Source organism: Myripristis murdjan, chromosome 6, assembly GCF_902150065.1.
Source record: "Myripristis murdjan chromosome 6, fMyrMur1.1, whole genome shotgun sequence".
In the NCBI taxonomy this organism is placed as follows: Eukaryota; Metazoa; Chordata; class Actinopteri; order Holocentriformes; family Holocentridae; genus Myripristis; species Myripristis murdjan.
The window spans coordinates 17940971-17964733 of record NC_043985.1 but is presented as its reverse complement, the minus strand read 5'-3'; the positions used below and the strand labels follow the sequence as shown (position 1 = coordinate 17964733).

At 41.9% G+C, this 23763-nt stretch overlaps 1 protein-coding gene across 3 annotated transcripts; it reads left to right on the top strand.

Annotated features, from left to right (window-relative positions):
• The first annotated feature begins 1235 nt into the window (after positions 1-1235).
• Positions 1236-23745, top strand: eps8l2 (EPS8 signaling adaptor L2). 3 transcript variants are annotated; one of them, XM_030053954.1, is made up of 21 exons: positions 1236-1505; positions 5494-5544; positions 6063-6109; positions 11102-11166; positions 12655-12816; positions 13942-14091; positions 14777-14856; positions 14995-15104; positions 15260-15336; positions 15482-15608; positions 16762-16850; positions 16940-17014; positions 18120-18268; positions 18357-18525; positions 18612-18646; positions 18759-18864; positions 19178-19297; positions 20485-20566; positions 21520-21703; positions 22329-22461; positions 22722-23745. In XM_030053954.1, the coding sequence occupies exons 2-21, from the start codon at positions 5510-5512 to the stop codon at positions 22797-22799; spliced, it is 2073 nt and encodes a 690-aa protein (XP_029909814.1). In that variant the 5' UTR covers positions 1236-1505; positions 5494-5509; the 3' UTR covers positions 22800-23745. The 3 variants fall into 3 exon arrangements, with proteins under 3 accessions (XP_029909814.1, XP_029909813.1, XP_029909815.1); XM_030053953.1 differs by lacking the exons at positions 1236-1505; positions 5494-5544 and having other exon boundaries at positions 6016-6109; XM_030053955.1 differs by lacking the exons at positions 1236-1505; positions 5494-5544; positions 6063-6109 and adding an exon at positions 10918-11009.
• Positions 23746-23763: the final 18 nt, after the last annotated feature.

Here is a 23763-nt window from a genome sequence, read left to right as displayed (position 1 = left end):
ACTTCAAACTGAATGTATTTCATGTCTCATCAGCAGAATTTTATCCATAACTTCATTTGGATTAGCAAATTGGGACTTTTTTCTTTTTTCAGATTTATCCACATATGATAGCATCCAGGCATTTCCTGCCCTACAGTATTCAAACAGGCCATTTTTCAGCAGTGAGAGCTGAGGTTAATGATCAAACCCAATTCCAGGGTTTCCAAAGTAACCAGCTTCAACACATCACATGTCTGTGTGTTCATGCTTGAGCAACAACTGAGCACACAGAGCAGATACATTATATTAACCACAGGTCAAGTCAGTGTGTGGACAAGCATTCATTTGTTTCCTGCTCAAAATGTTGCTTTCCACTGCTGGTATGTGTTGTCATCATTTAAAGGCTAAGATTAGACGCCCCTTCACCTTAAAAAAAAGTCATATTATTATTCATCATCATGACATAACTGAACTGTAATATGATCACAGGTTTCGGTTTAAAATATTAACCTGATCTTTTAAGCAGGAATAGAAAGGTGGTTGGACAAAGAGGGGTCAGTCTTACCTGCGGTGACACTGAAACCTGGGCAATGTTCCACACTGTTGCTCCCCTTTCACCCACCTTGTTGAATTTGCTCACTTTGCTCCAGACTCTTCTCTTGCCTTCTTGAAGAATGGCCTTCCTCTGTTTAAGTAACATTTGCTGCACTTTATCTGTCATTTTGTTACTATTGTATGTTCTGTTTGTGCTCCATACCATGGAATCATGGAGTAAATAAAGTAAAGATATATGTTTCTAGTTTTGAAAAACCTTCATGTATTATTAATGCACACATTGTTTTCTGCAGTAGTAAAACGTTCACTCAGACAGTCACCTTTGTAAAGAGTCATATGTATTGCTGATTATATTGCCTATTCTAGGACATCTTTCAAGAGGTGTTTTGGGCTCATCCATGCACGCTGATCTGATTTTAACACACAGTGGTTATTAGGTTTCAAAAGCATCAGTAACCAGCATGTGTGTTTGCATAGCAGGCTGCTTGAGTGTGGTTTCCTGCTTGCTGTCATTGCAGGATAATCGGGCATCATGACTCCGCTGAGTCATAGCTGTAACCCTAAGACAAGCTAGATTTGGAGTAAATTGAGAGTGAAAACCTCAGATCGACCCGCCTCCACTGTGAGTGTGTCTGCGCTCCTCCCCTTGCAGGTTGAGTTACCTGCACAGCCACCTGTCACTCAGCCGCTCCCGCTGCCTCCTGAGCGACTGTGTTCGTGGGAACCGGCAACAAACCCTGCTACTGAACGACAACTTTAGATTTGGCATCGTTTTCATTCGACAGTTTGCAACAGGTTTTTTCTTTTTTTTGCTTCGAAACAAAATCTCAAGTATTGCCTCTTTTTTCCCCCAGCGGAGTGTATTGATCGTGATCGGCTGCAGACGGTGATGGCTGGCTGATGCCTCAGGCGCTGTCTTGACCACGTTTGTCACCTTGAGCATCCAATCCGGAAGACAAAAACAAAACACTGTGAGTCCCTGCCCAGGGTTACAAAACAGCACTCTTTGTTTGTTTGTTTGTTTGTTTGTTTCTTTCTTTCTTTCTTTCTTTCTTTCTTTCTTTCTTTCTTTCTCTGATTGCCTGACAATGTGTAGCATTTTATAAAACAAAATTTAGAGAGTACAATTTTCAGCAGTAAAGAAAGTTACATCCAGGCCTATTTGGCAGTGATGAAACATGTAGCTATGTTTTATGTGGAAATATGAGTTTTTAGATTTTACTGTTGCCTACAATGCAGCTCTTATTTTTCTGTGGCCACTAACACAACAGTTATTGACTCAAATCGAAATCAAAACCTTAAGGCCCCTATTAGGTGATGTGCAGTAGATTCGTTCAGGTGATATCATGTGGTATTTGCTCCACATGTGCGGTTGTTTTCCTGGAGTCGAGATGGGGGTAGTGGCCTACAGCAAAAGCTTCACCAAACAACCACTAATTACAGTAGCTGATCGTGTGGGTTCAACAGCAGCTGGTTTGGGAATGGCTTTGTCACACGCTAAGTAAGAACATGTTTACAAAGCTGACCACCAAGCACTAATTTCAGAGTAACGTCTGATAAGGAAGTGCTTGGTCATCAATTGGATTTTGGGCCGACTTGAGCTTGTTGCTGTTTTCCCTGAGCTGGATGGGTTAAATGAACGCTCTGAGGACAAATTGGGACCCAGTGAAATCTGACCTGATTCCGTGCATTGCTTGTCAGGCCGCAACGCCCTGATTCCAGGAATGCACTCACACTTTCCACACTGCGCCATACACTCCAGAGAAACATGCAGCATCATCATCTGTCATGCTGATCTGATGGCACTGAAATGAATGAGTGAAATAGTCTTCACACGATGAGATAACAGGCATCAAAAATGCTTATTCAGGAAGCACAGGCCAAAGTGCAGAGAGCTCATATCAGAGCAAGCTCATCTTTTGTACTTAAACAATACAGATTACTCATAGTGTCATGCCAGTCAAGTGTGCAACGTCTTACCACTTAAGTATAGTATGGCACTGTTGAACGGCTTTTAAATACTGCCATGAGGCCGATTTGATATCATAAAGGGGTCTGTCTGCTAGAATGTGAGATTCTGAATAATCCAGTCAAATTTGAGGTTAAGTCACTATTTACTTATCTCATGTGGTTGACCATGTTTGAGAAAATAAGTTGTATTTGGGGCACAAAAACAAAAGGGTTCTGCTTCCATGGCTTGCAAAGTAGTTGCCATTCATAAACCAGAACTGACACACTGAGGTTTTGCTACCAGTAATGTTTCTCATGTTTCTTCCCATGAGTGTGCCTAGGGAGTGGCAAAAGTGTTATTGTAACGCATGTTTTTTTTTTTTTTTTTTTGATACTGTGGGAACTGTGCACAGGAAGATCTGAGGTATCTGTCTGACTGATGTATCACATGCACATTTATTTAAACATGTCCAGCCTATTACAGTGTATAGTTACACTGATTGTTGGGTCAAAGTTGGGGCATAAGGCTATCAGCAACTACATTATCAAGAAAGATCTTATCAAGGAAGATACATGTATCAGATACGCATGTCACTGTGATATACTGTCACTGATTAGTGTTCAGATTAGACTAAACCAGAGCCATTCAAGTTATGTATTATCCATAAATAGGCGGTTGACAGAACACTCACTAAGGAATCTTTTGTGTCTGGACCCACTTACTGAAGATTTCATGCTTTTAGCACATGTGTAATCCTGTTCTCCGTTACATCTATGTGAATTGAAGATGTTTATTTCTTAATTTGATCATCAAAAGTACAAAAGCTCTTTAAAAATGACTGATAGCACAACCTTAATCTATGACACTTTTTTAAAAACTAAAGATACTTTAAACAAGTATTTATATGGTAATGTGAAATTCCTGTTAGCAAAACATGAACTTTGGACAGTTTTGACATCTTGAAAGATGAACTTTAGGTGTTGCATAATTGAATGAGGATTCTGAAGTGTTCAGTGTTATTCTGCATGCACCACATGTTTTGTTGTGCCTGTCACAGATGGTAGTGTAAATACATTTGTTTAACCTCATTCTGTTCAAAATGACAATCAAAACATCCACATCTTTTCAAGATTTTTGAAAAAGGGCATGATACATCATCAAACACAGTTGGCTTTCATGAGTATAAGATAAGAAGAAGCTCAGTCTGCTCACTTATTTTCAGTAATTATTATAATATTACAAAGTAATTAACTCCTGGACCTGGTGCAGTTATCATTAAACAACATGCGCCTCAGGCTGAGGTGAGGAGGAGGTGTGCCGAGGGCCTCTTGCCATGAGGATGACACCACATGACACCCGGCCTGCATCACCTCCCCCCCTGAAACATGGCAGCCTGCCACAGCCAGGAACAATAGCAGGGAGAGAAGATGACCAGAGAGATAAGGATAGAAAGAGGAAGTCTACCTTTTGTGCAGAGTTGACTAACAGAATTAAATCCAGTTCACTTTGTGCTCCACTTCTCTTCTATTCTCATTTGTTTTTCCATTAACATGTTGTTGTGGGTTCAACTACACTGAGGAGCTTGGAGCTTGGAGCTTGAATCGCTGCAATTAGGTTGTGACGTCAAGTGACCAAACTTTGCCTGTGTTAATATATAGTGACATTAGATTTGCACCCTGCTGTGAGTGATGCCATCAGTCCTTTATTTGTATCAGAGGATCTGAGAGGATTATCCATGCAGGATGTCTATGTTTACGATCTGCTGCGAGATAAGCTTTACGGCCTGTGCATACAGCTGCTATACATAGTGTGTGTCTTGTGCATGTGTGGCGTTTTAATGCTCATTATGCAACGCCATTTTCACCCAGTGCTGCACAAAGGAAGTGAGGCGCTTCATAAGGAAATGGCTGTGTCATAAAGCTGTCATTTACCAGTGGTGGCAGTTTGGTTAGAAAATGATATTTAAATATTCCTAGCTATTGTGGGTAGCGTGGGCAGTGTCACAGAGTGTAAAGTGGTCGGTATTTTACAGGTTGGATTGTTCCCTCGGAAACACTTAATGTGCTTGCTAGTGACACAGGATCCCCAACTCACAACACCAATTAATAATACAAACTAACAGGTTGCTTAAAGAGATGTGTTCCTTGGGGTGTAAAAGTCACATAAGGTAAAAGGTGATTAGGATGGCCTGAGTTAAACAGAACGCACTTTAGCCACTTTCAAACACTTATCAGCACCTACATTTAATTTATTGATAAAATCCAGTAAATCCTAGTAAAGCAAATCAAACAGAGCCTATTGTATTGTGTAACAGCTTGTCAGGGTCCTCGAGACCTCAGGTAAAGATTGACATGCATGTGGCGTGTTTGCTGTGTGTGTTACATAACTTCGTCGGTGCATGCCTTGACAGACAAGCCTAACAGAGGCGTGAGAATTTTTTGTCCTTTCAATTCCTCCTCCTGTTAATCTCATTGATTTAGAAGGCAGTAGTCTGTTACACATCGGTCTGTTTCCTTGCTCCTTTGTGGCCACAGTAATTATCTAATAGTTAGCGTCGACACGATTAATTAAATGCAGCAGTGTAGATACAGTCATCAATAGAGTGGATCTAATTACACAGTGTATATCAGCCGGCTGTCTGCCATTGTCCTAGTCCCAGTCCCCCGACTCCCAGAAACCCAGGCCCAACACCTGGCTCTCCTCAGTGGACATGAGCGCTCTATACCTCACCTGCACATATCTGAGACCTTAATAAGGCCCCTATAAGTTCCTGGTTTTAGCCGATGAATGGTATCTGAGTGGCTACCAGAGTGGAACGGGAGAAAAGGAAATAAAGACACCCGATGCAACAGGTTCTTAAAAGGTCTTGTGAGTTGAATAATGTATGTTCGCTTTGGTGGAATCGCCTGTTTTTGTTCCACCATTCCCCTCTCTCCCTCTCTCTCCCTCTCTCTTTCTCTCTGTATCTGGCACATGCCCCCTTCTCATACTGCCCATCTCTCTTCCAGGTGGATGTCTTGAATCATGAGTGTCCTGGGACCTCAGTCGAGGCAGGCCAAGTGAGTGTCACACACATTCTCAGGCGTCCTTTTTAACCCGACCCTGTACATATTTACCTTCCTGTGTTTTACCTAATGGCCTCATCCCGAGTCACTGTCACACGGACCCAGAGCACGAGAGAGAATCACTAACCTAGTGTGTGAAAGGCGGTGTGGGTCAGGGACCTCGGGCACAACAGAGCAGCTCTGTTGAGGAATGTTTGCTTTGCCTGGGCTCCTGGCTCCAGTCACTCTCTATCCCCATGCCCCCCCCACGCCCCCTCTCTCCCTCTCCCCTCTCCACTCTCTCTCCCTGCCTGGTCCATATGCTCAGAATCTCAGGCTAATCTCATCTAGTCCTGGCCAGTCAGCTTGGAGGCTCGCTCTGAGTACCACCTTCTGCTTTGTGTGGTCTGTATTCATGAGAAGTGACAGTGCGGGGGTTGCAAAGGGTTTGTGGCAGTGAGATAAAGGGGTGCAGGAGAAGAGAAAATGAAGGGCAGGCAGCGTAACCCTGTTGCCTCTTCCTCTCATTGCAGTGGGGTGGCCAGATCGGACAGCAAGATCAGCGCCAAGGCCCTCTACGGTAAGCAGCCGCATGTGTGGAGTGTGGACAGGAGTTTGATTTGATTGTGTTTATTAGCAGAAGAATCTTTATCACTGTGTGGTTTCATGACTTTGCCTTGACATGCCCTTCACAGTATTATTCCTGTTGTGTTTCGTGAGTCACTCTAGACAATTTGCATAACATTTTACCAGGTAATGTAGTGTAATTATTAACATACTTGTCAAGGGCTGGGGTTTCAAAAAAATAATATTCATGTAATCATCTTGCTTATTGTATATTATGATTGTTGATTTTTAACCTTCACTACACTCACTTATTTTCTTTTTTAATTTCTGTTCAAACTGAGAATGGTCTACTGTATCAGCACTGTAATTGAGTCAAATCACAACAATAGTCAATTTGCTAGGCAAATGGCTGTGCCAGGAAATCCAGCACTCTCACTGTGAGGCATGTTGCTGTGGCCCGCAGCCCTGCTGGAACAGCAGAGCAGTCGTAATCCTCTCCCCGGGACACATTGATAAGAGGGGGCTAAGGTCCTAGCGAAGGGGCCCCGTCCTGCTCACACAGTTGGGCTGTGCTGTGCTCTCTGCTGACACCTCTGTTTCACACAGCGGGGCATACGAGGGAGGCTGGGCTCCTAAAGGGAACATGAGTTGGCATGTTGTGGCATGGCATGCTGTGTGTTGTTGTCAAAAATATAGTGCATCAGCTTTTTTAGTGTATATCTGCATCTTTGCATTTTTATATTTGCATCCCCTGTGTGCGCCCATGTGCACAACTGTTCTGACTTACAGTTTTGCATGCACATTGGGAATAGAAAGATGTGGTCATATTGTTGTAGGGCAGTGTTTACATCCACAGTGCCAGGCCGCATAGCATCACCACATTTTACTGATTGTTTATGATGAATCTCAGTAATGCAGTTACAGCCCAAAGACATTTGATTTTAGCTGCTACATACTTGTGCTAGGGTGTGTATTTGTGACTGGAATATGCTGTGTTACATTTAGCAGGGAGTTCAGGGTGTGCCTGTTTTTAATTTGTGGTTGAAACAGGGTGGAGATCCATGTGTTGCAGGTGAATAAAAGAAGCATTCAAAAGGGGAAAGCAAGGGGCGGGCTCTGCCTCTCCCTTGCCTCTGGTCGTCCCTGCGCTGCCTCAGACATTAGCTCACTTCCAACAGAGAGAATCATTGTACAGTGATGTCTTAGGCCCAAATATAAACCTGCACCGACGTATGACAGGACAACTCGCCTCGATGCCAGTCTGCATGGTTCCAAATTTAGAGTTGCTTGAAGTGACAGATGTTATTCTAGGGATGCACAATGTTCCGCCGCCGTCTGACTGCACACCTACAGCGCCCAAGTCGTGTGTGAAACATTTTTGTGGCGTAAGTCATCAAGAGTATCCACATGATGCACAGCGACTGAACCCACCGTTGTGATCTCTGTGAAGAATCCCGCTGCATGTGTGATGAAGTGATGCTATTTTTTTGTTGGCTTGTTCTGTGCTGTATGGCAGATGGTCATCGCTGTCTCCTCACCGCAGGATGGCTAGCCGGCAGTATGCCTAAACTGCAAAAAATCTCCATCTTGACAAGTCATTTAATCTCATATTCAGTCTTTAAAATATCTTATTTTTTCGGAAAACAACCACATTTTTTCATTCTTAGATTTCGTTTTTTACTTTTTTTTTTTGTTTTAAATGAGTGAAAAAAAATCTGCCAGTGGGATGAAATAATCCATCTTGTTTACAGTGTAGTTTCACTTGTGTCATCATTTTTCCTGGGACCAAGTAGAAATATGTCGAAATAGAGCTGAATAAGGCACATCATGTTCTTAATATCAAGAAAATGACACTTGATTAAAAAAAAATGTGTAAATAACTTGATTAGCAGTGGAAACCAATGGGATTTTCGCATCCCACTGGCATATTTTTTCATTTGCTTTAGGAAAACAAGATTCTAACGCTGAATATGAAACTAAATGACTTGTTAAAATGGTTATTATTTTTGCAGTGTACCCACCACCCCCCAACTAGAGAGACAGCAAAGTGTCTGATATTTTATATCCATGATATTTTATACCCCTATCACCCTATCATTGCTGGAGATGATGACAGAGATTGGGCTGCTGCTCGCTCTTTATTGAATAAACATGTAGAGGAACAACAGGAAAGGTCCTTGCTCAATCTCTCCTATGCAAAACTCCCATCATTCATGCAGTGTGATGGGGTCCTGTAGACAAGTGATGCAAATCCAGCTCAGGCCCTCCCACTTGTTATGTTATCAGCTGCATCAGAATGGAGAGGCAGGTAGGGAGAGGGGCCACATAAGACTCATCAGTCCTGGACTTCAGAAAAACCACCAGCTTTTTTTCGAGACTTGAAGACGGTTTCCAGTTGGGGAGCATGTCTCTGTCAGGTAAAATTTTCTTGGGCTGAGAGTTGATCTCATCATCAGGTGGAAATAGTCTGAGAAAGATCCCGACTTCTTTCTCTTCCTGCTATAATGCTCTGCTGTGATAAAACTGAGTGCTTCATGTTGGCTGCTTTTCTATTTTTTCAGTCAACTTTGTACTGTGTACTTTGTACTTAAAACAATGGGGAAAAATCTGCCAGTAGGATATTTGTTGCAAAGGCTGATCTGCTTTTCCAGAATGTTCTTCAGTCAAGCATCATTGTCTTAATGCTAATGGACTGATCTGCCTTGTTTGAACATCTCTATACTTGTATAACTGTATTGGAATCAAGGGGGATTATCTGGCAAATTTTGAAAAATATGATTTTTATTTCTTTTATTTTTAACTTGTTAAGTAGCATTTTTAGTCACTAGATTTTGTAGATTTTTGGTATGTGTTTGTTAAAATGAGCAAATGTGTGAAACCTGAATGGTAGTCTATCAATGTGAGAGCTCAGCGCTGTTCATATAGAAGCAAAATCAGCCTGTGAGATGAGTTGATGTGAGTTTTTTGGTGACATATGGACAAATCTGTGTTGACACAGCAGTGCACTTCCGTACCCAAAGGATTCCCTGCAGTTCTGTAGCTGATGTATGGACAGTGAGTCAGAAATGAAAAAAAGAGGCTTTGCTCCATAAAGCTACCAAAAGACAGACAGACATTCCTGCAAAGAAAAGCTATTCATATGATTGGACTCTTGATGTTATCAGTTTTATCATTCTTTATCTTGTTTATCGCCTTTATCTTGTTCATTGCCTTGCCTTGCCTTGTCTTACCCATCATTTGCTGTAAACTAGCTTGAACTAGTTTGGATTAACTGAAACAGCATGTTATTTGAAACTGAACGTGTGGACCGGTGACAAGGGAGCTGTGGTGCTGTTTGTGGTCTGATTGATCCGTGCTCTTTATTGCACTGATCGTCTGCCAGGCAGCCATGTTTATCACTGGTCATTGACTCTGGAGAGTCCTGAGGATCTGCCCATCTGCCTGCTAAGTGGCTCTCATTGCAAGCTGTCGCAACGCTGTGAATTGATTGGCATAAATGTCAGTCATTAATAAGACATGGGGCGAGCTCGACTTTCACAAAGGCACCTGCCGCTTGTGTTTCACCTGTGGGGTGCCAAGCAGGAAGGAATCAGCAGAAAGGAAATGGCGGAAAGAGGAAAGACACGTGTTTGCATCAGTTGGGAAGTAACAGTGGTTACACGGAAATAAAGTCATATATATACATGAAATGTAATTAGATATAAACTTTATTAAGTTTATATCTGCTGTATACTATATGTGGCTGAGCCTCTGTACTCCAACAAATGTAAAAGCATAGCGGCTCGGCCACATCTCAGTCACTGTTACACAAACGGCATAAAGCAGAGTCTGTAGAGAGAGTGAGAGCAGGAATCTGTGTGACATTAAAATGTTGACTCTATTGGGTGGGGGACAAAGAGAGACCTGATATGAGATCTGGCAGCAGAGTTGATAGGAACAAGCTCTCATTTTTCCGGAATTGTTACCTGCAGACTATTCGCCTGTAGAGCAGCTCAGTGAACGCACCGGCTCACTGATTTAACATTGGCCAGATTAAAATAACACCCCTAGCTAATGGCTCACTTGTGGATGATTGCATTTTGGAAAAGGAAGATGGTGAAAAGATGAAACAGAATGGATGTCTAAATATTTTCTTTATTTTTTAACCTCCATAACAGTTAGGTTTCCTCATGTAACAAGAGTGACTGTGTCTAGCATCTAGTCAAATTTATAGAAACCTAATATCACAACAAGCCACTTCTTGTTTCCAGTACTCTCCCCTGCCTGCGCTTCAGTTTTGTTTTCTTCAGTGTGTTTCACTCAGTCTTCATTTCCAGACTGAACAGCACTATCACTAACAAGCCTGACAACACAGTAACATTGATAAGGAAAGTAACATGCTGCTGCTGCTGCTGTGATCACTGATCTTTGCCCCTGTAGTAAATCTGTGCCTCTCCTCGGTGCCCAGGACACAGTGAACTGTGCTGCCAGCCTTGCCAAGGGGAAATAAAGTCACAAGCAAAGTCTATCCAAGTCAGGAAACGGAGACCCTTTCACTATAAAAATTTCACATTAAACATCTTCAATATTTACCTTTCCTTTTGACTGGAAACCACAAAACAGAGTGTGTGCCTGGATATGGACGTTGTTGTGTTAAACATAGGGAACAGCCCTTGTACTTGCAGTTTTATACTTGTTTTCTTCTTCATTTAAAATGTGTAAAATATATCTCAACACTTATCTTACTTAACGTCTAGTATAGCTGACTGTGTGAGATATACAGCGAAGCTCCCTGATGACTGTTCATTCATGCAGAAACATTACCGGTGCTTGTTACTTCCTTATTGCCCCAGCTGATCCTGTCAGCGCTCACATCGGCGTCTCCTGTTATTTTGCGGTTTTCTCTTCCACTACAGGCAACATGTGGGCTTTAGGTCAGTGGCACTGCGGAGTTTTTTAAACGGGGTGTGCACTCATCCCACCTTTACTGTACCTTTAAACATCTGTTTTCTCTTCTTACCGACAGAACAGCGGAAAAAATACTCCAACTCCAATATCATCATGCACGAGACGTCACAGTATCATGTCGAGGTAAGTGTTTCTGTTTCTCTGGCGAATGAATATTTCATTGAAGTTAAATGGTGACTTTGCCCCGGATGTCACTCAGATCTGTGTTCAGCATACAGCACAACAGGGCATGGGGTTCTAGTCGACAGATTGTTATAAATTGATTTTGCGTTGGAGCTGGACTGTGTGACCCATTTTGTCATTTGTTTGTTCACTCTGTCTGTTCGAGTCAGTGTGTGTTGTGTGTGTGCATTTCTGCCCTGTACGTCTTATATTTATGTGGAAAATGTATGAATTCTATGAGTCTTGGGCACATATGTTCTTTTCAATGTATATTTATTCTCATTGTTTTTTTTTTTTTTTGTTTTTTTTTGGATAAATAAATTTCATAATTAATTTAGCGGTTTCCAGGTTTTAAAAGTATAGAGAACAAAGCAAAACAAGTCAAAAATCATGTCTATCATGACTGTGGCGCTGTACTGAGGCAGTGGATCAGGCTTAATGACACTTTATTTATTTCATGAAACGCATCAGTTGAAATGTTTTTCGTTTCAGGGATTATCCAGGTACAGAATTATCTCTGTACTCACAAAAGTGAAATAAAATATGCAAACGGCATTTTACAAGTTTTTTTTTTTTTGAAAGAAATCTTCCTTACATATTATTTTACTGTATGATATAATAATTGTTTTAGTGTATTGTTCCTAATGTATGTGGCACTCCCTCATTTGCCTAGGGAATGGGGAGAGAAATTAGCCTCCACGTTTTAAATTCTATGTTGTCCCTTTCAGGGGAACTAGACCATGAAATTGACACCACATCATCAACTGTGTAAACTACAAATTGTCAAGATTAAGGTTTAGATTTTTTTTTAATTTGGGAAAGGTCAAGGAACCTCGTGTGGAGATGTGAACCGACAAAAGCAAAGCAGAGAAAGTAGGTCACACTGATGTCTGAACCCTAACCCTTGAGCTAAGAGACTAAAAGTGATAGAGCTTGATAGATACATACATAAACGTGAAAGAGCTTGTAATAAAACAATTAAGATAGTAAATTACAGCAGTTCGGAGCTAATGTCGGGAAGCCAGAATCAGTTTTCCAAGATCTGTCGTGCAGCGTTGGTGGTGAACTATGTCCTTTGTCATTTGTGGATAGGATTTCTCTAAACGCTTCCTCATTATCATGCATGGCCAGGTAATCACAGATAACATCCACGCTGGCAGCGTCCAGCCACAGAGCCACAAAGCTGGCAACAGTCCAGCTGTGATATCAGACAGAAAAAAGGATAGTAATTCACTCTTTGATACGCCTGTGTTAGTTGAATGAAGAAATGCTGCACCCTGATGCTTATTACTCTGCAAGAGAACAGGCTTAAAGCATCAATAATGAGTGAAACAGGCTATTGTCTCAGATGAAAGCACTTTTCATAATCATCCTTAGCGTCACTGTTCATCACCCTAACCCCCTGAAAACCACCTCCTCCCTCCCATCTTCTCTCCCTCAACAACACAGCATCTCTCCACCTTCATCATGGACAAGACAGAGTCCATTGCCACGGTGGACGATGCCATCAAGAAACTCGCCCTTTTGGATTCAAAAGACAAGATCTGGACTCAGGAGATGCTCCTGCAGGTCAGCGACAAGGCGGTCCGGCTGCTGGACTGTGACACACAGGTATGACCCCACACACAGACCATCTACTGAAGGTAAACACACAGTTACAGCCACTGGTGTTGTTTTTTGTTTGTTTGTTTGTTTGTTTTTTCTTTTGCAAATTGCCATCTGTATGGTGAAAAGCATTTGTTAACAGCAGGTTTGTGCACATATGATTTTTTTTTTTCACCACCATAAAAACACCATAGTCCTGTCGTCTGTGCCAGTTGCACCCTGATGCTGTGGTTAAACCAAAGCGAACATTCAGTCCAAATAAAATAATAAAGAGCTTTATTAATATGGCAGCATTTGAATGAGGTGTGCAGGAAATAAGAGTCGTACAAAAATGAAAAGGATATGAAAGTATATGAAAATGTAAGACATTAAAGGACCATGCCAGTGATTTTGTATGTTTATCACAATATCTACAGAATGTATATACTTAACATTTCTGCCACTCTTTTCCCAAAGCAAGCAGTTGCGGTGTAGAATTGCAATATCATTTTTTAATTTTTCCTACCATTCATCCCACCATTGGATTTCCATTCATTCCACTACAATATGAAAATGTTATTCCATCACCATAATAAAGTCCTTGACCATAGTTTTAGCTAAAAAAAAAAAGAAGCTTTGTTGTGTTTTGATCTCTTGAAATTGGGCAGAAACTGGGAAACACTTGCTCTACAAAGTGACTTATCAGTTCACTTATCGGTTTATTAATGGCAGCAACTTTGTAAGTCATAGAAGCAGAACGTTGTAAAGTGGGCGTTTCAACAAAAAAATCCAATTTGAAAGATCAAAGGATTTTGAATATATGTTGTGAAATCTTTAGTACCCCTACTTGATTTACAAAACGCTTTGGTGCAATGTAAAATTGGGAGTAAACTGTAGTAAATGGGCCAAACATTCAATATCATTAGTATGGCCCATTAAATATATACATAAAATTAAAAAAAAAAAATCAAATATTAATCATCCTCAGTGAAGATGTTTACAACCCAGTTTTTTTGGAGACATCAAAACCTTTCTTCTGCTATCTTGGATTACCGATTACAGAGGGCAGAAGCCATCTGAAATAGCACTGTCTCACTCTCGCTCTGCCGTTATCTCATTTCTTCAAACCACTCCTGTACTGTGCCTCCGTAGGAAGAGTTGGAGAACTTCCCTCTGGCTACGATCCACCTGTGTCAGACGGTGCTCAATCAGACACGCTATCCCTCCGTGCTGCTGCTCGTGTGTCAGGACAACGAGCAGCACAAGCCTGACATCCACTTCTTCCACTGTGACGAGGTGGAGGTGAGTCTACGTTTGGGTGATGCACTCAGCCACAGCTCTGGCTCACTGTCTTGTCATGTCATTTAATGGCAACATGATTTATGGCCATTGTGTTTCATCTCATACATAACATCTGAGGGTAATTTTGAAGTGCTAAATTATGTTGCAGTCATTGTGGCGGTGCTTTTGTGTGTAAACTGGCACTTTCTTGTCACACTGAGCACTCCCACAGGATTATTATAGGCATTGCCATAGGCTATAATAAACAGTTATAATAAAATCACTCGCTAAAAATCATTTCCCATGAACAGCAAAATATTTTGGATGCAGCCAGGTTAATCATCATCATCATTTTAACCGCGCTTGGTCTAATTTCTCATGATGTGTGCCACAAAATTAATGTCTGGTACAGTTTTTTTCCCCACAAAAATGGTGGTCCATTTATTAACAACTGCAAAACTAGAAGACCATGAACTGATTGTGAGTAGTGTGATATGTGCCATTTTCTTTCTTTCTGTTTTTCCTTCTTTTTTTCTTTCTTTCTTTCTTTCTTACTTTCTTTCTTTCTTTCTTTCTTTCTTTCTTTCTTTCTTTCTTCAAAATTTTGCAATCTGATGTGGGGAAATCAAAGGCAGAGATGTAAGAAGAGTCCTGCCATGGAGTGGATGAGTCTGTTACTCACTAAAACTCTGCTCACTCCCTCCAGGCTGAGATGGTTCATGCGGACATCGACAGCGCCCTTGGAGACAAGAAGCATGGAAAGAAAATGAGGCCTCAGACCTTGAAGTGAGAACAGCATCTCCACTGCAGAAGCAACCATGCACATAAACATACTTACACACAGGCAAAAATATTTGCATACAAAACACACACTCTCACTCACTGTCAGGATGCTGCAGGTTTTGATGTATCTTTCTCTTCCAGGGTGAACCAGGAGAAAATGAAGCGTCACAGAGAGACTATTATCCCTCCCTCTGCCCTTAAGGGCCCAGCCCCTGGTGGAAAGGGGCGAGTGGCTGCCACCAACATGCAGGGTGAGAACACAAACACACACATGGTGACAAATACACACACAGAAGCAGGCAGATTTGCATACCTTACACACAACTTTCTGCAGGATTACTTTTTCACATGTTGCATTGATGTCAGCAATGGATTTTCCAGTCCAAGAGCTTTTTTTGTGCCTTAGATGTGGAGAGACGCACCTCGGGACAGAGCGACACCGAGTCCCATGAAAAGCTGGCCCAGCGCATCGAGAAAGACGTGGTGAGTATTCAGTCCACACGTGTAGCACACATCGACAAATCCTGATATAAGCCTAAATCCGTCACGGCTTTACACAACTGCTTTCACTGTGGCGGACGCCTTGAAATTCACCCCCGTGCTAAACCTCAGGCTGTGTCTCCTTCAGCAAATCCTCAACTGTGCCCTAGACGACATAGAAATTTTTGTGGCGCAGCTGCAGAAGGCAGCAGAGGCCTTCTCCCAGCTCAACCAGCGCAACAAGAGTAAGAAGAATAAGAAGAAAGGACCAGCAGGTCTGTCTCCCTTTCTTCTGATGTGGTGGCAACAACTCAGCGGCAATATGTCCATATTGTCCACTCTGCCATGTTTGTGTCTCTGTGTATCCTTGCAAAGGATATATTACTGTTACAGTTATATTACTTTTCTTTTACAACCACAACATTGGCAATTTTATCGTACCATCAAAAAATGTGATGATTCAATCGCCTTGTCTCAATTATCATAGTTGCTAAATGGTCTTGATGTGCCATGTTCTTTTGCTCCAAAAATCAAAGGGGTGGAAATCTTTCTGGTGGAGAAAAAAATAAAGTTCTCTGCAACTGTCCATCGAGGCTTATGTGTGTTGCATAAACTGAAAGGGTGGCGACTAATTATGACAAAAATTAATCAGGGGATGGGGAAGAGATATGGTTTTTGCATAATTCAACTTCATTCTGGTATTTGGAGGAGTCGGCAAACAAAAACAAAAGCAGACTCTTTTTTTTTTTGGAAAGAGTTTTATTACCACAGAAATTGTAATAGTAATTGGTTACACTAATTATTACTGTGCAAAGTAATAATATTACTGTGACATGTTGTGATGTGTTGTGGATATCAACACAGCTCATTCCCCGTGTCTTGTGGAATATAGCTTTTTGGCCAAGTTTCCATGTAAATGTTCTTTATGGCTTCTCTCTCGCTGGAGAACTTGTTCATAACACTACCCTTATGTACTCTGCAAAACATCTCCATCTAAACAAGTCATTTAAGCTCTTATTCAGTCCTAAAATCTTGTTTTTTTTTTTTCTTGAAACAAGTGCCAGATCCCACTTGATTCCAGTACAGTGGAGAGTATTTCCTGAAACAAGTATAAATATGTTGAAACACAGGCAGAATAAGGCAGATCAGCCCATTACTGTCAAGAAAATGGCACTTGACTATAGAAAATTCTGTAAACAAGTTGATTAGCTTTGGAAACAAATGGGATTTTCTCATCCAACTTGCAAATTTTTTCACTGGTTTGAAGAAAAAGATTTTAGGACTTTTCCAGGACACAGCAGCTTTGTGATTTACCAACTTGGCCAAAAAGTGAAAACGTGCCAGTCATGTGATGTGGTGTTACTGAGCGCTGGTAACCCTGGAGGCCGTGTGTGGTCATTGTTGTCGGTCTGCTCTGGTTGTTCACAGAGGGCATGCTGACCCTGCGAGCCAAGCCCCCCTCTGAAGCAGAGTTCATTGATAGCCTGCAGAAACTGAAACTGGCCTTCAACCTCTTGGTGAGACAACAGCTCATAACTTCTCTCCCTGCCACCCACTCCCCACGACCTCCAGCTTCTCACTCTTTCTGTCGCTGCGCCCCCTGCAGGCCAAACTGAAGAAACACATACAGAATCCAAGTGCATCTGAGCTGGTTCATTTCCTCTTTGGACCTTTGGAGCTGGTAAGTAACAATCAGAGACATGGATCATGTTCGCAGTGTTTCTAATGTCACACAGTGCTAGAGGAATATGGGTCAAGACTCTCTAACAGGAGGTGCCGTCATCCTGGAACACGCAGTGATTTTCCTACGGTCCACAGTACTGTTCTTTGTGTGGCCAAACAATTTATCTGTGTTAGTGAATACCCATGATGTTGACCTAGTCCACAGCCATAATACATACTGCTATTATTACTATTGTCAATAAAGCACCATTGGTCATTCGGTTAGCCTTTTTAAATAGACAGAATGGGAACAGTTTAGGGTTTGTATTGCCGCCATCAGAAATGTTCCCTCTATTGTCTTGGCTGGCACCACACCCACTGGCAGCCTGTTGAACTCTCACCAGACTGGAGCAGCGTGGCGTTCAGCTCAAGCACAGGTGCAGCCACACTTGCATAATGTTGGGCACATTCTCCAAGCCACAGCATTCAGCCCCACCTTCGATACTGCTGGACAGAAAACACACTGCTGTGATTAGTCACTGAGGCAATATGGGGACACTTTGCCACTGTATGCTGTGGACACGCTGGGTTTGCATGATAAGGCTGAGATAAAGGAATTGTGATATTCAAAGCCTGGCGCAAGAGGCACTTGCTGTCCTGAAAACATGAGTTTGCATTAGCTTGCAGAAACAACATAAAGCCCATTTCCCCTACAGCTTGAGGTACATCTATATTCTGTTTACATTATATTATATTGTTATTATATTATATTATATTGTTATGTTAAGTTCACGTTCAGGTTTAGATAGCTGTAAGTCAAAGGGCTTTACAGGCCCACAAGCAAACAAACCCACTGACCCCTCACAGCAGGCAAGAAAAACTGACTTTATCCTCATTTAATTTCAATTGTTATTTCATCCAACATGCTCAAGGCATTTCTAGAAAATAGACTGAAAGTGAACTGATACATCAGTATGAGGTTATTTGGTTAATCCATGTTCTAATCTAAGTTCAGACATGTTTTCTGTAAACACACTGGAAGAAAACCGCCCAGCATATGTACATATTTGCAACTTCTGAGCGCATTGCAAAACTTTATGTGTGCATGTGTGTATGACCTGCAGGTGCTGCAGAGCTGCGGGAGTCCTGAACTGGTACGTTCAGTCATCTCCCCACACCTGTCCAAAGATGCCGTAGACTTCCTCAGGGGACATCTCACCCCTAAAGAGATGACTATCTTCGAGCTGCTGGGGGATGGATGGACCAAACCGAGGTACACGTGACTTGCCGTGAGCTCAGTTTGTCTGTTTGGGTGGATTTAAGATCACCTACTGACTGTCCCGCTGCTCCCCCTCCTGCAGAGCTGACTGGCCCAGGGACCAATGCGCTCCCCTTTACTACCCCAAGTTCCGTAACGGCTGGGAGCCTCCGGTCGACCTCTTCAGGCTGTCCCCGTGGGAGACAGAGGGACCATCAGGGCCGCCGATGTCCCCCACTAGCCCCAATTACAAGAAACACTCGGCTGAGGAGGTAAAGCTGTGCTGTCTAGCTCTAGTCAGTGAATGTGTCGACCGTTGACAATGAAATGACGAACTGATGTGTGTTTACATTTCCAGTTTTATGGAACTCATTCCTCAAACTCCTCAAATGGGTAAGAACTGAAATCCTTTACACAGTTTACCCTCTCTGTCAAGTGCTGTCTGCTGCTTTAATGCCGCATTTCAAACTGTATTGAGAGGAAAATATGAAACATGTTTTGACAGGTCTTATAATGGGGTGCCCTCCGCCCGCAAATATGCCAAGATTCGCTACCACTTTGTTGCCCGCAATGCCAATGAGCTGTCTGTGCTGCAGGATGAAGTGCTAGAGGTATCGACCAATGCCATTTTTTTATTGATGCCGGTAGAGAAATCTTTCCACTCACCCACATATCTTCAATGACATATATATCACATTTGGCTGAAAGGGAGGCAGGTCCCTCCAGTGTCATTACAATATATTCAGTTTGTTTACCTATTTTTATGATAATTATGACAGTGTTTCTAGATCTATCTGTGCAAAAAACAAAACTGCCTGCATAGTCAGATGTCCCCTGCTAGCAGCCCAAGAGTTCATTGCACAAGAGTGGAGGTGATTTGCAGTTTTCAGTGCTGTGGAGTGACATGTGAAATGTGTCTTGCAGGTGATAGAGGACAACAAACAGTGGTGGAAACTCCGGAATCGCAGCGGCCAGGCAGGCTACGTCCCATTCAACATCCTGGATGTGGTGAAGCTGGAGGAGCCAGATAGCACCTGCAGCCAGGTGACCCACTGCACCTTTCACATGACAACGTTACAGTCGTACTTATAAAACCACTTCTCCGGGGCTTATATTGTGTCTCAGTGGGAGAGCTTCGAGGAAAATCCACCCTTAAACATAAAACAGTCTTGCATTTCTGGGTTCATTTTGATATTTGGAAGTGTTCAAGATCAAGGTTATTTAAAGCCTTTAATTACCGTTCACAGTCTCAAAGGGTTTTGCAGACTCACAGTTTATAGAAAACCAAACCACCACCCCGACCTGAACCCTTATCACAGCCAAAAAAGAAACTCCCCCAAAAGACCCAGAGGGCAAAAATGAAAAAATGAAACTGCACATTATTGAGGAATTGGCCAGTTGCAGACAATATCAGGTTGAGATGTTTTCAAGACACTTACATTTGTTCATTACTTCTCCCTACGCCGCTGATTCAGCGTGGGCTGCATGGAACCAATCCCAGCATGCACTGGGCAGAGGGCAGTTAAGCACAACTTGCCAGTCCATCACAGGCCCTTCAAAACCAGGACCTTTTTGCTGTGTTACTGTTGTTGTCCAGTGCAGATATAACAGAGTGAAAGAGCAGCCAATTGGACTATTTGAAACATCAGTGATAAACACCAATATTCAACAGTCACACAGGGAGAAAAACACAGCTGAGAAACCAATTTTCCACCTATTCCACAGTCAACAATAGCCTCAATAAACTGTAATGCAATGCAGTCACAGGGCTTGTTGCATTTTGAGTAAAAGCTGACTGTAGTCTCATTGAGGCTTTAAGACGGGCATAGTAGAGCTCGGGCCGATATTCCTGCCTGATGCTGACCTCTAGTGTGGCGTTCGACATCATGCAGCAATTATCTTCACACCCTCACTGCAAGCATGCATTCCTGCGCGCGCACACACACACACACTCACACACAGTATGCCATCCAGACCTGCATGGTGCATGCAAGCTCACCAACGCCCTTCGTGCTGCATGCAGCTGCTTTACCAACGAAACTGTCGTGTCGTAAAATATTTTCACACTCATATTTAGGTTTTTGGCTCCTAAGCAAAAATGTGTCAGGCGGAGTGAGATGAAAGACAAACCTGTTTCAGAGTAACACTCACATTGTTTTCCCTCTCACTGTGTTTCTGTCTTTGTGTCTTTGTGTGTGTGTGTGTGTGTGTGTGTGTGTGTGTGTGTGTAGTCTGGGCAACCCTTCAGAGGGACGTCACCTTCCAGCCCTGTGGGCCACGGGGACTTCGGCATGGGTAGACAGAAAGATAAAAGTGAGTGTTGACAAAACACCCAGTTTTGTCAGGTTTGTTCAGAGCTTTAAGGATCTATAGTCTCATCATTTTGACAGCCTCAATAAATCAAGGAAGAGAAAGAGCGCTAGAAACTGTTAATCAAGTCAGAGTATTGTCACTTTTCTTATATTTTACCCAAGTAGAGGCTGAAGTACTGAAAAAATCTACTTTGTGAATGTAAAAAGTCACTGATATAAATATATTTACAGTAAAGTCCCTTGAACAGTAACATTGAATAATATCTAACTATAAATGGAGAAATCTATGCATGTAAGTCTGGCTTTCAATTTTCTCTGCAAACTTTCATCTGATTGACTGCAAACCTGGCAGGTGTATTGCTGAGGACCTAAGGGTGTGGAGTGTCAACTTTGCAGTCAGTAAGATAAACGGTTGTGAAACGGGAACTGCATCAGTCTGACTAAAATGGAAGGAATCTCCTTTGATTTTTCTCCAAAACCGTTGATCCATTCAACTTCACACTTGGTGGGTGTATCGCCGAGGGCCCAAGGACGAGCAGTGTTGAGCACGAAGTTGTTTGGATAAGCGGTTCTCCAGAGAACTGCAAGCGCAATACCGGAGGCCAAGCAGTTGGCTCATTGCAAATTGGCATATTTTGAACAGGCACCGTACTGGTCCACATAACACAGATTGAATACAAAGTTCAAACTAGATTATTTTAATTAGAAATTTGGAAATTAGAAAAAAATCCACCAACAAAGTAAGGGCAGAGTCCGCACGGTGAAAGGTGTCATGTTTGTCCAGTTTCTGATGTTGACAGAGAGCCTACAAAATTTGTACTCTTATCGATGTGATTTAAAATCTCACTCAGTACGATACTTAAGCAAAAAGGCAGTTAAATTACTGAGTACAAGTGCCCAAAACACCACTCAATTTCAGTTACGTGACTAAATGCTGCCGTCTTTATTTTGTAGTGCTGTTTCACCAGATGGATGAGGTCAACGATGAGCTTTTAAAGAGAATCACCACAAACAAGAGCCAGCCTCCTCCCAGGAACTACCGTGTGGAGCGCACAGCCGGCAGCCAAATACCACTCACCTTCGACTCCAACCCACAGCAAGTCACCACGTGGCTCAGCGCCAAGGGATTCTCAAAACCGTAAGTCACCAAAGACATTCCTCAACAAATCAAAACATCACAGCATACCTTAAAGCCGCGACTGATCAAAATGTCAGAAGATACTAACAGCTGATATTTGCCCGTGATAGAGATATCAGTATTGATGGTTGTTCTGCTGTTAAAGGAAAATACCAGCTTTGGGAAAAGATTAGCAGAAACTTGAAGTACATTTTTTAGATATTAGGCTGAACGTGCAAAATCACTGGCATGGTTGTTCAATCTGCTGATGATAGAAGTAAAACAGCTTCAGCTTTTTGATGTTATTTTCATTTTAGCTGTACCCCCACATCTTTTAGATAAGAACCAAACTCAGCATTATCTCTGTCTTTGAATCCTTGGTGACTGTTTGGTGTTGAGAGGTTATGATCAGTTATGTACAATCACAGCAATACCAGCAAATAAAGTGTTGCCAAATATATTGACTAATGTCTTCACCAGTTGTTGCCATCCATATTGGATGCAGACACATCTCTTTCGCCACACTGTAAAACATTGCAACAAGACTGCATTGGTCTTTTTTACTACTGGAATCAGTGAAAAATGAAGATTTAAGTGACTTATATTATTATGGGAATATGGAAGGAAATCTTCTATCTCTGTGCAGGACGGTAGATTGTCTGGGCATCCTGACCGGAGCCCAACTCTTTTCCCTCAACAAAGAAGAACTCAAGGCCGTGTGTGGAGACGAAGGCGCTCGCGTCTACAGTCAGATCACTGTGCAGAAAGCAGAGCTAGAGGTCAGTCACACTCCTCACGCCGTGCACGTAGACTGCCACAAAATATTGTTCTATTGCTGCAAATTTGTATAACTTTGGATTTAACAGTGCAATACAGTTGGGGCATTGATCTTCCATGAACTTACAATGTCACAGGTTCACTTCCAACTCGTGGCCTTTTTTTTTTTTTTTAACTATCTCTCTCGACTGTACACCTTCTCATAAAGGAGATTCCATAAAAATATATTCTCAATAAAAAATATATCTTCTTTGCATCACAGCACAACAGCGGGGTCTCAGAGCTCCAGGTGGTCATGAATCGGAGGCTAAAGAGTATCGACTCAAGCAGCAAGGACTGAACTCCAGCCACAGCCCTGCATGCCGACCTCCGCCTGGCCAGCACGACTTTTTCAAACAGTCTACTGCTAACTTTGGCATACAGTAGAAGATGCTGAAATGTCGTCGTATAAGTTTTTCAATTGTATATTTATTTTATATCCATGAATATGTATGTATTCAATTGTTTTCTCAGCTAATTATGTCACTTTTATCTTATTACTTTAACTGTCTTAAAGAAATGCTTGTTATGCGAACAGAGGAACATATGAATTTATGTACAGTTTTTTGTGTGTGTATGTATGTGTGCGAGTGTGTTTGCATGGCATGCATGTAACGTGTGTGTGTATATACAGTTCATATTCAGTTTCAATATTGCAGCTGTTTACTAAACGCCTTCGTAAATGACTAGACCTTTGCTTTACCTAAATGTCTGTGCCAGAATGTATGACACATTTTCTGATATGTAGCCAATTATTTTCCTATTATTCTGTTGACAGATCCTTCAATAAACATCATGGTCTCAAAATGTGCTACTCATAGCTAGTATTAGTGGAAGTCTCATTATATTTGGTAGACTGTGATCAGCCACATCAAATAATGAAGTAATTAGCTCTATCTTTTTATTAATAATCAGAATTTGCTCACTTCAGACATTCTGGCAAGCTCCCACCACAATGTAAAGAAAATAATTTTGCATGAACTCATTGTCAATAACAGTCTCACAATAATGCTGTGCTTTTAATAATGTGCTTTTTTGCAGCATGGAATCTTACAATGTAATCTGCACACAGGCATGAAGGTATACCAATACAATACCTTCTGTTCTTGGTCAGAATAAAAGTTGTGTATGTGTGTGTGTGCGTGTGTGTGTGTGTGTGTGTGTGTGTGTGTGTTATTCTAAAAGGTATGTTATTCTGAAAGATAAAGTCAGGGGTTGTAAATATTAATGGGCAAAGAGAAAATTCAAAAAGAACAACTTAATAA